The sequence below is a fragment of the Cricetulus griseus genome (assembly GCF_003668045.3).
Source record: "Cricetulus griseus strain 17A/GY chromosome 1 unlocalized genomic scaffold, alternate assembly CriGri-PICRH-1.0 chr1_1, whole genome shotgun sequence".
Classification (NCBI taxonomy): domain Eukaryota; kingdom Metazoa; phylum Chordata; class Mammalia; order Rodentia; family Cricetidae; genus Cricetulus; species Cricetulus griseus.
In genome coordinates this window covers 129923052-129941318 of record NW_023276807.1, presented here as the reverse complement: position 1 = coordinate 129941318, position 18267 = coordinate 129923052, and the positions used below count along the sequence as shown (strand labels likewise).

The 18267-nt window shown below is 36.7% G+C and overlaps 1 protein-coding gene across 1 annotated transcript in view; it reads right to left on the bottom strand.

Annotated features, from left to right (window-relative positions):
- The window catches only part of Dthd1 (death domain containing 1), a 60508-nt gene that overhangs the window by 34267 nt on the left and 7974 nt on the right, over positions 1–18267 (bottom strand). Inside the window, exons 4-7 of the mRNA XM_027390717.2 lie at positions 15511–15690; positions 14061–14296; positions 8754–8918; positions 5009–5298 (exon numbers count right to left, since the gene is read on the bottom strand). Coding sequence (XP_027246518.1) covers positions 5009–5298; positions 8754–8918; positions 14061–14296; positions 15511–15690 — 871 coding nt within the window. The remainder of the gene's footprint in view (positions 1–5008; positions 5299–8753; positions 8919–14060; positions 14297–15510; positions 15691–18267) is intronic.

Sequence of the window (18267 nt, the reverse complement as noted above, 5' to 3'; positions counted from 1 at the left end):
GTAAGTGATGATTAATATGTAGAAAACAAGGATTTGGAGGTAAGTCCATATTGATTAAATTCAGATCTAGACTCTGCAAACCTATCATTGCCATCAACACCTTTTAAAAACTAGAAGTATCATTATCTAGCATTTAATAAGGATGCAATAAATGTTTTAGTTTAAGTGAATTAAAGATGAAAATAAAGAATGCTAGCGTAAGAAAAAAAACTAGCAGTATCTGTAATGAAGCTCTAAGAGTCACATCAGTAAATTAAACAGGGATGCAATTATTGGGGATTTATCAGTAACAGATGGATGACTTTATAAACAACTGGTATGTATTTTTTTTTATTTTGGCTTATAGTGTTGTAAGAGATAACACTATATTTTGAGGGCCATCAGTCTCTAATAAAGAGGAACAAGGGATTAAAAATGAATGGACTTTGGGAGCCCGTTTCACATTGAGGGATATTCTCTCAGTCTGGATACATGGGGGAGGGCCTAGGTCCTGCCCCAAATGATGTGACAGACTTTGATAATCCCCTATGGAAGGCCTCATCGTCACTGGGAAGTCATGGGGGCTGGGATAGGGGTTGGTGGGGGACATGGGAGGATGGGAGGGAGAGGGAACTGTGACTGATATGTAAAATAAGATTGCTTTTAATTTAATTAAAATGTATAAAAATTAAAAAGCCAAAATAATAAATAAAAATAAAAGAAAAAACGGTATTTTTTCCTCTTCCAGTGACACATACAAAGAAGTAAAAATGAAAATGACATTTGGAACTCAGATAAGGACAGCTTTGACTGGCTGACCTTTGGAGAGTGTTTCCCCTTTCTCACCATGTCAGACATATATAGTCCCGAGTCGAGAAGTGAGACACCACTATTGGACAGATACTTGCTATGTTAAAAAATTATTTATATTCTGTGAGTAAATGGAAGTTTCTTCCAACAATACGTATTCTTCTCAGAGATGAGGACTAAATTTTTTTCTTGATGTCATAGGCAGTACACAGACATGAATGAGAGTTTTCACTAGAAAAGTCAGTTGAGGAAGTGAAAGTGCTAGCTACATTAGGGACCAAAATATACCAAGAGAAATGATGTCTCTGGGTATTTTTATGATTCTTACCCACAATCCACAGCTTTTACTTGAAGGTCTGCCAAAGCCTTACAGAAAGGTGCAGTTACAGAAACAGCTCATTAACTGATCTCTTCAGTTTAACTCTCAACTTGCAGCTCATTCTCAACAGATTTGTGGCCTACCTTGAGTCAGATTACCCTGTTGACCACTCATCTCAAATGTTATCTCAGGCACAAGCTATGCAATGGCCCTAGGAGTGGTCAGTCTTCATCTCCCACTATCTTTTCTCGTGCCTTCTGATCCTTTTTTCTTAGCCTTTTCAGGTCTTCAAGCACACAATTTGTATGCACCTCTAATGCCTATGCCTGAGACAAACTGCCTCAGATGAGATTAATGCCATTAATGCCATTCTCTCATGTCCTTAGAGAATTATATACATGTCACCTACTTAGTATGTTCTTCCATAATCATTGTTTGAAACTATAAGTCAGCCTCTTCTTTGTCTTTTCCTGTTTTGGTTTTTCTGCAGTGTCCTTTTAAGACAGCTTTGTATTGTATATTGTATTCACTTAGTTACTTATTTTGTCTTGTCTGTAGATGACAATATGCAGAAAATAGCAGGTAAGTTTTACACAGTGAATAGAAGAATGGTTAATTTAACATGCTACTCATGGACATAGCAGCTTCACGTCCCAGAGCTAAAAGACATAAGTCACTGACAACATGTTTGAGGCAATAGGCTTGCATAGAGCCTTTCTAGACATTAGGAGTAAGACTAAGGTATCATTATAGAAAAGCTTCTCCAAGAAATTGCTGGCATTTTCTGGATTTTGTTTGCACTGGGCCTTAAAGGCCATGCAGCAAGGTGTGTAAGTGCTGTATTGACAGCTCTGACAGAGAATAAAAGCATGCTCTAGGTCTATCCTCAAGAATGACAGACAAATGATGAAGATAAAGATACAGAAACATTCCTTAGATTTCATCTCAGAAGTAGGAACAGTGTTTATTTCTCATGAAACTTTCTCAAGAGTCATCTGTGTTGTATATCTGTAGGGCAGAGGACTTTGGGGTTTTTAAGGGACAGTCAACTAAATTCAATAATGAATTTATACAACATTAATCCATTCAACCATCACAATTACTAGTACAATGCTAAGACCTTTGTTTTCATATCCTAGAGGTCCTTCTATCTGCCCTGGATTATCCTAGGTGGTGGGGGTTACAACAACAAAACTGCCCACTTCCAAGGAGAGTCTTTATAGAGAAACTGGTATTAAATAAGTAAATAGAAAGTGGCATCTGTGGCAAGGAACACAGAAGAAAAGGTGAATATCTGTGAAAATAAAATAAGGCTCTGAAAGGGAGAATAAGGAATACTTCCTTGAGCATAACCCTTAAGAAGATAAAATAGGGCTGGGTGGTGGTGGCACACACCTTTAATCCCAGAACTCGGGAGGCAGAGGCAGGCAGATCTCTGTGAGTTCGAAACCACCTGGTCTACCAGAGCTAGAGCTAGTTCCAGGACAGCCTCCAAAGTCACAGAGAAACCCTGTCTTGAAAAACCAGAAGAAGAAGAAGAAGAAGAAGAAGAAGAAGAAGAAGAAGAAGAAGAAGAAGAAGAAGAAGAAGAAGAAGAAGAAGAAGAAGAAGAAGAAGAAGAAATAGGAGACATGAGAGTGGGAGAAAAGTAGGGGAGGAGATGAGGGCCCAGCGAACAGAGAACACTTGAGGTTATCTCCTTCACCTTCCCAGGTTCTGATGGAGTTATAGGTGTCAATTCTTTGTGGAGAGCCATGTTCCTCCTAGATCTAGAAAACTGTAGTGAGGATCCTAGCATGTCCTGAATAAAGGACAATATAAAGGATACTGGCATATCACCTACTTCAGTGATCATCTCCATCCCTTGTAGACAGGCTAGCATACATGCTGCCAGTCTTTAGGCTGTCTTAATTTCTCATGGGACCTTTGACTCAGCCAAGACAACAGGTTACCTGCCAGTGAAGACAGCAGCTCAGTACTGTTTAGGAGAGTAGGTGAACATAGCTGCCTCTGTAGTATTACAGGAAAATCATTTGCATCATTAGTTTGGGTGAAGTACTTCTGAGTTCTGACTATCTCTCTTTACAGAGTTTCCTTGGGTGTTCAGTGTGGTTGCCAATTCAAAACTTAAATAGGAAGGCATTGTTCCCATTCTTCCTTCCTTTCCTCCTCTAATGACTGAGATGTTATATGTAAGAGTGGAATACACACTTTAGATTGGGAGTCTTTGGGTAACATTGAGTCTCACTTATCCCTGTGAGGGCCAGAACTGGCTTCAAACCTCATTATCTTTGTGAATTACCATTGAAGCCTTGGAGCCATTTTCTGAATGAGAGATAGTAGGCATCAAGGATTCAATGTTATGCAAATTAACTTATAAGTATACAGTCACGTGCACAGTAACGTTCCTGGTTCAGAAATTCCTATGAAATCTACACCTTAATCATGCCCCACCATTATAAGTATGCCTTTGATATTCTGTTTTATTCAAGGAAGGGAACTGGAAATAGGAAATAGTTGATGAAAAAGAAATGCCCAGATAGTAATGCCTTTGAAGACCATTTGTTCTCCTCCTTTAGCTATCTCTTTACTCTTGTTCTTTTTTCTTCTTTTCACTTCCCCTTTCACTGTCTTGTATTTTCTTCACCTCCCCTAGTGACTCACTTCTCCTCCTTCCCAGCACTTCCTATTGCCATCAGCTTGTTCATTTTCTTCAGCACTGTCATAGTTGTATCCATTCACTCTACAAACATTGAAAGACAGTATTCTTAGGCTCAGAGGACATCAGACAAGGAATACATGCTCACTATCCCATGAACTTTCATTCCAATGAGGAGTGCCTCCTGAGAATATGAATAAAACCCAAACCTAGGAGTCAATACTTTCTAATATGATTTATAATGAGAACAAAAGTAACACTGGGTAAATGTGGGAATGAGAAGTCTTCAGGGTGTAATCCACATATAAGCTCCTTTTGTACCTTAGACCACTTTCCAAATGTAAAATATATTTCTGAGAATATACCTTAAAATATGTAAACTAAAATACATGTCATTTAAAATAAAGAATTGCATGGCATACTTCTAAAGCATGTCTTTTGGGATTCCACTAACCCATGCTAGTTTCTTGAAGGACACATTAAACAATTTGTAGATAATTTTAGGTACAATGAAGGCTAATATAGTTCTATCAAAAGAGTAACACACAGATGTTCCTGGAGTTGTGATATTGTCACTTTCTTACAAATGTAACATATTGAAAATATCAAATATCAAAAATATCAAAAACACACTTAATATAATTCAAATACTTGACACCATGGCTTAGCAACCCAACATACTACAGAACATTAGTTTTTACCCTTGAGACTGGGTGGGCAACTAGGGGCTGTAACATCACAGACAGTGTCATACTGGAAACAGATAGGCTGGAGAAAGATCAAAACTCAGAATGTACATCTTCTACTTGAATATGTATTGCTATTGTATATCATAAAGCCAACTTTTCTAACTCAAATCATTTTAAGTGAGGGGCCATCTGTCACATGGCATGTTTCTCCACAGATTAGTATTACAGTGTAGAAACAAATTCATACTGCCAAGTGGAAGCAGGGAGTGTTGAGAAGTTAAGGAGTTGCCAAGGGAAGAGGTAATGCTAGCTTGAACTCAGGGAGAAATCATGAAGAAGACTATTTCTAAAAGAATGTCACTTTGAATCTGTCCATAAAGACACACATGCCCCTGTGCAGAAAAAGACTAGTGCCTAGACAGACTAGTCTCTAAATGTTTCCTGAAATTCTATGAAGGGAAGTCTTCCTTAGTAATACAAGTTTGGGGTATTGAATCTAAGGTTTGTGGCTTATAGTCTGTAGAATACATAAGAATAGTTCCTTATACTTACTTGAGCCAAATATGTTTCCAGTAAACCTTAAAAGAAGTTGTTCTCCTTCTCTTACTTGGAAATGCCTAGATGATTCTGGAAGTCCTCCAAATCCTTCCGAGCGCAAGTTCTTCAGTGCCAGGTTTAACTCCTTAGAAGGTACCACTAAAATAACCACTTTATGTGGATTGTCCTTCTGGTGTGACAGTACAATGCAGGCAGTGGTGCTGAGTGAGGCTTCCTCTAAAGATTTAACAAAAGACACCAAGTGGCTATTGTCCACTGTGGAAGACAACTGGAGCACAATAAACCTGTGCAAAAGAAAGAGCAAGACACAAGGGGAATATTAAGCATTGAAACACCACAGATTCAAGGAAAAAGCTACTTTTCTTAATTTTCACTTAAAGCAAGAATTCTGATGATCAACTACCTACATTAACAAAGGACTTTAGTGAAACCCAAGGAAGTCAAGAAATTAGTTTGTATCAACTAAGTTCTTTGCTGTCTTTGTCTGTGTGTTTTGTATACATGTGGTTTGTGTGGACGTAAACATCTGTGTATATTTGGGTGTGTGGGCACAAGTATGCTCATGCCTGTGGAGGTCAGAGATCAATGTTAACTGGTATCTCTCCACCTCTTTCCACATTATTATTTGAGATAGAATGTCTCATAGAGGGTCTCAGTGAACCTAAGAGACCTCAGAGCTCATCCGGTCCCCTAGACTTGAGTTTTAGAGATCTTCCTGTCTTTGTTCTGCTCAATACAGGAGTTGCAGACGTGAGCTGTCATGCCAAGGTTTTTGAATGCTGGGGAGCTGAACTGAGACTCCCTTGTTTTCATGGCAGGAAGATTACCTGAGACCTCTCCCTAGGTCTCAAGCTAAATTCTAAGCATGCTTTTGGTTGTTATTGGGTGGTTTGTTCTTGCTATGTAGCCCAGCTAGCCTTGAACTCACAGCAGCCTTCCTCAGTCTTCCATGTGATAAGATTACAAGTGGACACTGCCATCATCCTCTAAAACATATCCTTCTTGTAATCATCCTGTCTTAGCTGAGCACTAAAAGTGGTCCCATCTTTTAATTATAGAGTCATGCATCCTATGTCATTTCAATCAATGACTGGCTGCACATACCCAGGTGGTCTTATAAGAATATAATGGAGCTGAGGAATTCTATTGCTTAGTGGTGATGTTGGTATGAAACACCTATTGCCCTGACAATTGCAGCAAATATAATTGTGTATAGTACATGATACTTGGTGATAACAATAAGCAACTATATTAGTGCCTGTTGTATTTATTGTTAGTTTAGAATGTATTCATATCTATATAGGTTTGCCATCCAGAATGGGTCCAGAAGAAGGTACTATCACATGAGATGACAACTCAAGGTATGTTGTTGTTGCCAGTGAAGACTTTCTAGTGGGACAAAATAAGGAAGTAAAAGGCAGTATTTGGGTGAATCTGATGCTATTTAGACCTAGAATAATGTTCTTTTGTGTCTTGGACCTTAACAGCAACAAAAGAAAAATGAAATAATCCAGATGGAATTGTTTACATCTGTAATTCCAGCAGTAAGGAGGTAGAGGCAGGAGGATTGCCATGAACTTGAGGCCAGCCTTTTCTAAATAGAAAGTTTCAGAGTATACAGGGCTAGTTAGCAAGCTGCTGTCTCAAATTCTATGAAATAAATAAATAAATAACAATTTAAAATGGAAATGTGCAGAGAATAAAATGCAAACAAGGGCATATAGAGATGTCTCAGCGGGTCAGATCGGATTCTCTCTGAGCCTTGGACTCAAGTTAGGTTCCTAGCACTGCTGGTAGGCTGCTCAATTACATCAGTACCCTCAGCCCCAGGGAACCCTACACTCTCTTCTGGACTTCATAGATCCCTGAACTCTTAAGAAAGTAAAGAAGTTAAAGGAAATGGTTCTATATAACCAAATAATATGTTTCTGTTTCAAGCTAATTGACAGAACAAATGATCCAAAATCCAATTTTTTAAAATATATGAAAAAATAAGATTAAAGTAAGAAATAATGATTTTGATTGAAGAAAAATATAATAAAATTAGACTTACCAATGTCACAGTACTCTACCAAGGGTAGAGTAACGTCCAGGGTCTTCAGATTCAGTGTTTACTGTCTCACCCAGAAACATTTCCTATCCCAAAAGCTCAATCCATGGTAAATGGTATACCATGGTATCCATGGTATCCATGGTATACTTTTAAAAACATCTTTTATCCTATATTTTTACTATGCTGAAATACATTTTGACAAAGCAGATAGTTTATGTTTAAATCAACTGTAACCATATACCTTAGAATGGTTAATTACTAGGTTATTACAGGTTCTGCCACCAAGGTTTGTGTAATTATGCTGTGTGCTTTGTATGGCAGTGCAATTGTCAAGGTTTGAAAATTTTGCTTTTCCATCATTAAATAGAGTAAGGCTATAGAAAAGTATCAAAGTAATATTTGAAAACATGAAGCAGACTATGTTCAAAATAATCCATTTCTGTAACACAAGTAGGTGGGGGTGAAACCCTAATCTCCATTTCTGTGATGTGAGAAATTTCATGATGGATCCTGTTTGGGATTTAATTTTGTTCTTCCCCACGTCACATGCTCAAATGCTAAAGTTTATGTATATCAATTAAGATGAGGTCAATAGGATGACCCTAATGCAGTATTACTAGTATGCCCAAAGGAGGAGTTTTCAACCTAAAAAGAAGTACACAGAAGATGCTATGTGAGGACGAAGATGACCATTTATAACCAAGGACAGGCTTTCAGAGGGTTCTTCCCGTGAAGTTCTCAAAGGGAACAAATCCTATCAATGCTCTGATTGGAGACACTGAGCCTCTAGAACTATAAGATCATAAATAAATGTGTGACATTTTGTTACAGCACCCCTGGGAAACCGATACAGGTTTAGATCCCAGAATGGGACAAGTTAACTGTTGCTTGTTCTCCAGAGAACAGAATCCTTCATCCAGAGCAGCCTTCTCTCACAGGCAAGGACTGCCAGGTGTAGCCATCCAAGCCAATCACTGCAAAATATTCCAGAGCTCCCCTGAGGCACCAGGCTGGGAAAATCCAACCCAAACCAGCTTTTCCATCCTCTCCCCTCGATTCCTCTGCTTCTTTCTTTCATTCCCTCACAGGATCTTCCTGAGAGGTCTCCCTGAATCATCACTTACCCTCTCATCTCACACTGTGTTTCTGCAGCATTTGGCCTGGGATAATCATAGAGGTAAGGCTGTCATTACAAAATGAAACCTATCTTTAGACATGTGATTGCCTTTCTTCATGAGTGTCTACTCCTCATGTACCTTAAAATGGTCTAAAACAGTCCTTTAATGGGCCGTCTGGAAAACATGGAAATGAGAAAGCTAAATGAAGGAACTGAAATAACAAATTCAGTTTATATCTACATAGTTATGAGGTGAGCATAATACGAATGGTTAATTACTATCCTGTGGAATTTATGAAATGAAGGTGCTGTTTTGAAACTATTTTGGTGTTAAGAGAAACCTATAAAAATAAACCTATGTTGCAAGTAGTTTCGAAAGCCCTACTTAAACTATCATGAGCAAAATTGCAAACAGAAGATCCATGTCAATTGTGGTTTGCCTTTTAAGTACACCCAAAAAGAAAGATTATATCTGAGCAATAAAAGTATAATCCTATGATTCCATTCATACACATTAATTACAGACTATAGGAGAGTTCCATTGCCTCTGATGGTTTCTATGGCCTTACCTCTCTAAGTGTTCACCCAGTTCGAAAGATACCAAGCCATTCTGGACAGTTCTCACCACAATATCATCAATCCCAAACCAACCACCATCTCTGCTTCTGAATCCTAATAATTTCAAAGTTTCACAAGCACTGTTGCCAGGTTTTCTGATGGAGGCACTCTTGGTCCTATAAAATGGTAACAGAATAGGTAAAAATTTTGTATAGCACAAATCACATTTAAAAAACCTACTTTTTTTTAAGTGACTATCCATCATATGTATACTATGTATTAGTAATTATTTCTGACTTCAATAATAGGAAGATGGGGTGGTTATAACCTTTACTTCAAGAAGTATCCATATACTGTCATAATATTAACTTTTTACATCATGGGGCGATCTGGGTCATACTAAGAAGAAAATACAGATGATTTAGGAGCAAATGTAATAGTCAAGGACAGTTTCAGAGTAAAAATACTGATGTGAAAGAATAGATTTTAAGAATCCAACACCATTTCTTCTCCTGACTGGGTTCTGTCTCTTAAACAAATGTCCAGGAATGTGTAAAGTGTTTGATTTCTATGTATCTCAATTTCACTGGTTATCACATTAGAATTATATCACCTATATTCTGAAGCATTCATTGAAAGTGTTAAGTGCTACTAATATTCTCATACCACTTCCTACAGCAGAAGATGGCCAATGGACTTTGCTTTTCCTGCTTATATAGCATGTCCTGTCCAAAGTCTAGCAGCTTTATAGACCACATGATACTACTTGCAAACTTGAGTTCATTCCATGGGCCAGTTTCTAAGAGCCAGCCAATGTGGTTCCCTTTCTTTGGAATTTGGCTATGTAGGAGTTCAGAGACTGTGGATCATCATTTTCCTTTGGTTGCAAAGTTTTGGATTAAGGAAACTAATTAATGGTGTGCATGTTAAGAAGAAAATCTAGATGTTAAGGGAGAAGGAAAATCAATATGAAAGAGACAATGGAGTCTTCAGAGACTCAATATGAAGTCTTTCAAAGAATTTTCTTCTCAAATTCTTTTAAGCAGTTTCTGTTCTTCACAAGCCATTGTGAAAAGAATTTGATACTGAACATCTTTGGGGAAAAACATCCTGCAACTTGCTGGGGGACAGAAACAATCTTCTATCTATCTGCGTTTCTGTGATGTGGTGTGTGTGTGTGTAGATAAGGAGAGTTATAAAAATTACCTCAGTTTCACAAACTGATATGCCCTATGATTCAGAAACAAAAAATTGTCCTTAACTAAGTTATTATTTTGAAAATCCTCTATTGCTATTTTAGGGACTCAGACAGAAAAAAAATCAAGGATTAGGGAAATTGGCTATAGGATGTTAGATTATTATCATAGATGTGGTAGAATTTTAATCCTTGAAGATAAAAATTAATTTACACAGAAGTATTTACATTGAATCAGAATCTTGATCATTCACTAGAAATCAATTTCACTAAAATCAGTGCTGATCCTTCCCTAAACCTACCCATGGTAGTAGCTATTCACTTTTTTCTACCAATGCTCTGCATTTCAGTAAGACTGTAACATGTAGTGGAAGCTCATACTCCCTGATTCAGCCAAATAGCGCATCTGGCACTTGTGAGTAATGGTCACTAAAGTAGTGGCTAAACCTTTGTTTTGATTGGACAATGAGGTTGTATGTCTCTGTCACTGTAGTTGAGTGGGTCCATGTGACTAGTTCCAGCTAAATTGGACATTGAAGAGAGGTTTGTCACTTTGAGGTCATGAAGATTATTGCTAATGGGCCTACCCAAACTTGTATTAAAGCCATGATGACAACCACAAAGTATTTGTCTTGTGCCTAAGTACAGACATAAGAAGTGAGAAGCAGCCTTTCAGAGCCATGGAATGAGATATAAAGATTGTTGTTATATATGTGTAATGAGATACACAGGCTGTTGAGAGTTTTGTTATTACCTTGTAACACAGCCTGATCTGTACTGCATATTTCTTCTGGGAAAAGTTAGGAGTTTCTGACAGATTTGAGATGGAAGTTCACCTCTAAGCTTCCATACATATAAATGAGGGAAACATTCCTATTTTTCTCTAAACTTGGATTTATGAAGATGTAGTGGTATCATCTGCATGAGGTATAAATGTGTCAGAGAATATAATTTGCTCAAGAAAACACAAATGAGAGACTGCTTTATTACAAGTATACAAAAATATAAATGAATAAAGGAACAGCACTATTTGATTAAAAACTTTTTGTTTGCTTTTCTGTGACTTAAAAATGTCCTTAATAATGAAGACTAATAGCGTGCACCTGTGATGTTAGGACTGGGGAGGCTGATGTAGAAGCTGAGTACAAAATAAGCAGCCAGCTGGGTTACACAGCAGGTACCAGAAGAGCTATATAACAAGAGTCTGTCCCAAAATACAAGAAAAATGAAGTCCTGAATTATCAATCAGAATGTGTAGTAATAGACATTACTCATCTTTAAGTCAAATAACCGCATGATATAGCTATACCTCCTAGGAATAACAGCTCTCTAATTAGACTATGCTCTATTTAACACACTATTAGCAAGCTTTGACAATAATGTTGCCTATTAATGACTAGTATTTGGTCAAGTTAAAAAAAATGACATTTGATTTTATGACAAGTCCAAAATGAAATAAACCAGGTCTGGGGAGATAGTTCAGCTAGTACAACATGGAGCATGAACACAGGAATTCTCACCCCCAACAACTATGTATATAACAGGCATGTGGGTGTGCCTGCCCTATTATAACCCCACTGGTCAGGAGATGGACATGAGGAATCCTTGAAGCAAACTGATGAGACCAACTAGTTGAGCCAGTCTGTTCCACATTCATGGAGGTACCCTGTCAGTCAATAATGTGAAGAGTGATTGAGGAACATGCCCAACATCAACCTAGGATCTCTGGACACATGCCCACATGCATACACACTCTCACACATTTACATAGACACACACATACAAAAAGTTAAAATAAATAAAACATAGTACATCTTTCTAAAATTGATTTATTTAAAAATGTTCATCTCTTCCCCAAATAGAATCAGGTTCTGTGAAGATGCTGACTAAAATAAACATGCTATTAATCTCTAAGAAAACACGTGCTGAAAGCAATCAAATTATCAAAATTCTCATATCACATTTTACTTTCAGAACATTCCCTTCGTGATATACATAATGCATAGGCCTTTAAATGTGAATGTCATTAACATTTTAGGATTAACTTGTTCTCAGAAAACTAATTTAGCCATTAAAGTAAGTACTGATTTTTACATAGAATTTCTTTACTCAAAAATTAAAAACAATCCCCATTTTAAATTATGCATGTTTTGATGGAGCTGTTTTAAAATAAAAGTGTTTTCTGACTATTTTTTTCTTGTCAACTTGTTACAAGTTTGTGTTAGTTACCCAGGAAGAGAAACCTCAATTCCAAAAAGACTTCCATCAGATTGTCTGTAGGCACGTCTGTCTATAGAACATTTTCTTGATTCATGATTGATTTGGGACAGACCACTGTGTGTAGTGCCACCCATGGCAAGCCATGGAGAGAAAGCCAGTAATCAGAACTCCTTGATGCTCTCTGTTTCAGTTCCTGCCCAGATTTTCTTCATTGATGATGAACTATGATATGGAAGTGTAAAACAGATAAAATATTCCTTCCCAAGTTGTTTTTGGTCAAAATGTTCATCACAGCAATAGAAACCCTAAGGCAGAATGTAAATGGACAAAGAAAGTATGATAGTCACATTGCCTAGGGTGTATGGCATACTGAGGAATTTTTGGTGACCTATTTTCTACATAGTTTTGTATTTAGTTTGCAAATTGGTGACCATTTTACTAGTGAAATTGTGCACTCTGGGTTTAATATTTGATACCACTATAATCACTTTGGGATTTCAATTCAAATGACTGATAATGAGAGAAAAGCCTTTTTTTCTGATCCAACTATCTTGTTTAAATTAAACTTTTAGGGTCTTGCCTAATTGACAATGTCCTTAGTCCCAGTTACACTTATCAAAGACTCCAAAATCTAATCTATTGTGTGTTGTGGATATGTGTCTGCTCATGACAGCTGATGATTCCTCATAATCTGTCAACATTAGCACAATCACCAGCACATGTCTCTATGCCAAAACTTATTGTTTTGAAAGTGAGTTAAAAAGTGGCTCAGCTTGTGAAGTTGAGTAGAAAATTGTGCACAACTGATCATGTCTATTTTTATGTACTCTATATTTATCTTACAGTAAAGAATGTTTAATTTCTTCCCCTAGCCACAAATCAACATAGTAGTGCTGCTCCAAGCTTTGTAAGCTGCAAGCATAAGAGGAAGGAGAATATTACCCTTAACCCAGACAAATGATGACGACTCAATAGAGAGGAAACATGTGAGTTTAGTTCAAGACTGCATCACTCATTAGTTAGCATACTTGCAGAGGTTCTTAATGTCCCTACACCTAAGTCTTCACATTGATAAAATGATAATGCAGGCTACAATATACAAAACAAATCTACCACAGAGTGACTTCTCAGGCAAAAGTAGCTATTACTCAATTCTTGTTTTTTAAAGCAAGTCCTTTCATGTTTAATGGATGGGAATATCCCCTGCTGCCTCCTCTGTTAGGAAAGAAAATTAATGTTAAATTTAAAAATAAGAATTAATGTCAGGTTTAATGCCTTATATTGTATTTGCTAGACTCTAACTTTTTGTTTATTTTGGCTGGTGAGAATATGTATATTTGACTTTATTAGTGAAGATGTTGTTTGATTATGCAACTTGGGAGAAGGAATTCACTTGTAGGTAAATATAAATTCAAATTAAATTAATTAACTAATCAGTTTTGAGACAAGATTTCTCTGTGCAGCTTTGGCTGTCCTGGAACTTGCTCTGTAAACCAGGCTGACCTTGAACTCACAGAGATCCACCTGCCTCTGACACCCGAGTGCTGGGGTAAAGGCATGCATCACATCACCAACTCCCAGAAAATTTGTTTTTAAAAGATCAAATTTATCTTATTTGTACATTGGATGAAGAAATTATAAATACAATGTTCCATTCTCATAATTAGCCATGTCATAAATTCTTGAAAGGTTTAATCTTATGTCTATATTATTAAAAGGCACCATTTTTCACATGGCAGTTTCAAGTCCATTAGAACTAAAACTCTTTCCTATTGTGGATCAACAATGAGAATATTCATCATACTATTTTACTCAGATATTTAAATACAAGCTGTCTGATTACAGTTAATCATGGAAGATTCTTTGTCTCCCATTAAATAGCAGTAGTAATTCTCTGACTCACCTGCTGAAGTATGACGTTGTGGGCAGGCTCCTGTGCATGGTGGCACTCTCTGGTCTTCTATGATCCTTCTCAGACTCAGGGAGAGGAGAACAGGGGAGGAACACTGTAACTGGCTTCTGAAAGGAATGAGTTGATGGGTGCTGGGTATGGATAAGAGGACTTGTGGACTGTACTAAATAGGAAGAATCTTGATGTGCTTTTAAATATGACACCAGAGAAGGGTCAACTGGCTGGATCTAAGCAAAAAAGAAGGAAAACTATGTTCATGTATACACACTCCAAAACACATACATTCAGAAGATGCAGGTATTAGTATGTCTCTAAAACAATTTTCTGAAAATTTTAGAGAATGCAATTTTATACATGTCTCTACACATTCTTTCCTATAAATAAAGCTTTTTATATAAAAGCACACAATTGAGTAAAATATTTTAAAACATGGTTTCCTATACATATGTACATGTACACAATCACACACACATGTATATAGACATACACACAGACTCAAGCATACACACATGTATGCATACATACTCACAAACACACACGTTTGTTTATATATGTATATATTTGTGTATGTATGTGTGTTTCAGAAACACTTTAAATTATAAATAACATGATCAAGAAAACAAAAGTGGCATTTCATGAAATTTCTAAATATAGCTCTCTTCTTAGATCATGTGATGAGCACAAAGTTGAAAAAACTATATTTCCATTCCTCTCACATAAGTATAATTAATAATATATTATTATAATTATTACATAATTATTATATAATATAATTATAATTATTATAATTAATAATATAAAATTTTTCAAATGAAAATTTATAGAAAATATTTGGAATGAAATATTACAGTTTCTTTCCAATTTTTCTCCTTGACTTACTATTTAGGAACTGGGAGAAATAGGAAAGAGAGAATGGGAAAACAAAGGTGAAATGATAAGCAATATCATTGGATAAAATAAATCTTCTGGGATGTATATTGTTATATCATTACACAGTATGAAAATAGTGTTTGTGTACATTAGATCATTATTCCAAAATGCTAATTTTCTTTAGTAAATAGAATCCAAAAATCATAGTAGTAACCAATTGAATGGACCTGTAGCTTCTTATCTTTTTCTGTCAATTCATTTGAAAATCTGGTTTTATATAAATGCCCTCAAATTTGTCAGCAGTTGTTTTGTAGATATTCAGCATATGTTTGTCACCATATTAAACAAGTAAGAATACAGAAGGTGATTATGAAAGCCTTACAAAAAAGGCATATATTTATTTTAGATGTGTTCAAAATGCTTACTGCTATCATTCAATGCACTATAGATAAGTCCAAATACAAGAGAAGGTGAGCTTTATGGCAATATGAAAAACCTACATCTTTTGCATCTATACTATGATTGATCCACTAGACATAAGATATAATTAATTTCCCTTTTCAAATTTTACCTTTAATTGTACAAGCACTGGTGAACTGAAAACTCCTGCAGGATAGCTGAAGGATACCCGGGCATCCACGCTTGACTTCAGAGTGAGCCCCTTTTTTGTCACCGTGAAAGACTGTTTCTTTAAACAGGACACTACTGAAAACATACCCAACTTGTAAACATTCACTGCAGCACAAGTCCCCTATATGGAGTAAAAGACATTGCTGAAGCAAGCAATTAATAACACATATTCTATGGGCAGTCAAAACAAACAAACAAAAAATTCATATGCTACCCATAACCTCCCATGGTATGGAAGGATTACATTTGATGAGCATGGATGCAGCTTTCCTATGGCAAAGGATAAGTAGATTTTAAGAGTTTCTTAAGCTTGAACTTTTCCAGTTGCTGGAAGGCCAGCACAGGACTGATCCAGACCCCTGAACATGGATGTCAATTAGGAGGCCTCCATATTCTAGGGGCCCCCTGGTAGAGGATTAGTATTTTTCCCCGGTGTAAGAAGGGACTTTGAGAGCCCATCCCACGTGAAGGGATGCACTCTTGGCCTGGACACATAGGGGAGGGCCTAGGCCCAGCCCAGAATGATGTGGTGGACTTTGGGGAGTCCCCAATGAGGGCCCTAACCTGCCTGGGGAATGGAAGGTGGATGGGGTGAGGGGCAGGTGGGGGAAAGAGGAAAGGTTGGGGTGAGGGGAGGGAGAGGGAGAAGGGATTGACATGTGAAGCAATCTTGTTCCTAATTTGAACTAATAAAAAAAAAGAAATGAGAAATGAATTTGTTTTTTAAGTTAAATTAAATCTTCACACATGTATAATAGGTAGTCATAAAATTTTCACAAGTTTTAGTTACTTCTGGAATTCTAGCCATTTTTGGCTGGAATGATTTTTTTGATAGAATGAATTTTATATATAGATCTTGTCTAGAACTTTCTATGCTATTTTACAGAATTCTAAGGAATAGAATTTTAGTACTTCAGCATTTTACTTTAACATTGCAGCAAATGTGATGTCAGAAAAAAGAAATATCTTCCTTTTGACAGATCACAGCATCTTCAGATGCCATAATAAGGTCGTTGTCTCTATTTTTTTTCTGCAGTGGAAACAGATAACTGTGGAGTAATGCATTGTTCCTTTCTCGTGTATTTAAATTCAAATAAATAATCATATATCCAAGCACACACTCAACAGCATTTACCATGCAAAATGGAACTGAGTCCATAAATGAAAGCAAAATGATCGATGTGTATAATCACCAATGCTGTAAACAAGGAGGCAGACTAAGAAGTAATTTTTTCTGTTCATGTGTGCCCTGTACTGGCTAGACTCCACCCAGCATGAGTGGATAATAGCACACGCACACGCACATGCACACACACAAACATCTCAGGGTTATTCACAATGGAAAATAATCTATCATTTGAAAGCTTACTAAGAGAAACATTTCACAATCTCAGGGTTGGGAAAATTCTGAGCACAATGATCCTCCTTCAGTGGCCAAAGGGAAAGCAACGAGAAGAAAAGGTCTCCTGGGAACAAGTGGTGGTTGCTGAGTGCCGAGGCCACATTTGGCAGATACTGGGGAAGCTAAAAAGGCCTTTGAGAATTCCAGCATTTAAATGTCATAGGACCCACATAAAACTTTGGAAGGAGTCCAGAACTCGAACGACCCTGAGCTAAAATGAGAGATAACTCTCATTAGCTTACTATATGCAAAGAAAAGTACAGTTTTTTAGTAGACAGTGATCCTCTTCATTTTTCCTGTGTCTTGATTATTCATTTACAAAACATCATTGGAGCCCATCTGGGAAGGCACTTGTACTGTGAGCAGTTTCTAAAGTACTCATTATAAAGGACACACACTCTAGCCAAGATTAAGACGCCTACTCCAGAGCAATGCTAATCAGATTCTCACATTCACAGGCAGCTAGTCTAAATCTAACAGGTATTGGTAGCATGAATCTGAATAAGGGGAAGGGACTTGGCTTTATTATTCACCTATATAACCTCAATTTGATTTGTAAACAAACCAAAAGGATGGAATGTATTATGGAGATTTTAACATGTAATTTTTTTCTGTCCTCATCTAATAAGAAATATTCACATATAGAAAGATAAGCACCTCAATTGGTTAAAAAAAATTGGTAGGCCACAGAAAGCCCTTAACCTGAGTCCTCATCAACTCTCTAATATTAAATTTAGTAATTTGGGATTCTGTCTCAACAACATTTGAATTTGTGATGTAGGTAGACTTGATATTATAATAAAGTCTGTTTAAAATGGTGAAAACTTAACAACTTGCTTGTTTAAAGGCTTTTCCCATATTCATAAGTGGTTTGTTTAATTTTTGACATCTTATCATGGAGACATTACTATATTACTTTTCAATTAAAAGGTTTTATTCACAGAGAGGAGTCTTGGTCCATCCTAGTTAGCACTGCAGCCAAATGTGGGAACTGATTTCTTCCTTTACTGCCCACATTCTAACTACTAACTACATAATCCTCAATATTTAGACTAAATTCCTCTTATAAATTTATCAAGGCATGCACATACACAAGGTTTCCATTTTATATATTTTCTCCCAACCTGTGAATAATAAAAGCTAAACTAACATCTGAAGATTCTTATGCTTCTGCGTGGGCTGCAATCCAGCAAATTACACACATTACTATGAAGTTACTACAAACCGTGAAGTTAATTAAGCTATGGTGTTGGTTGTTTTCTAGGAGAAAAAAGGTAACATTTGCCAAGTCCTAGG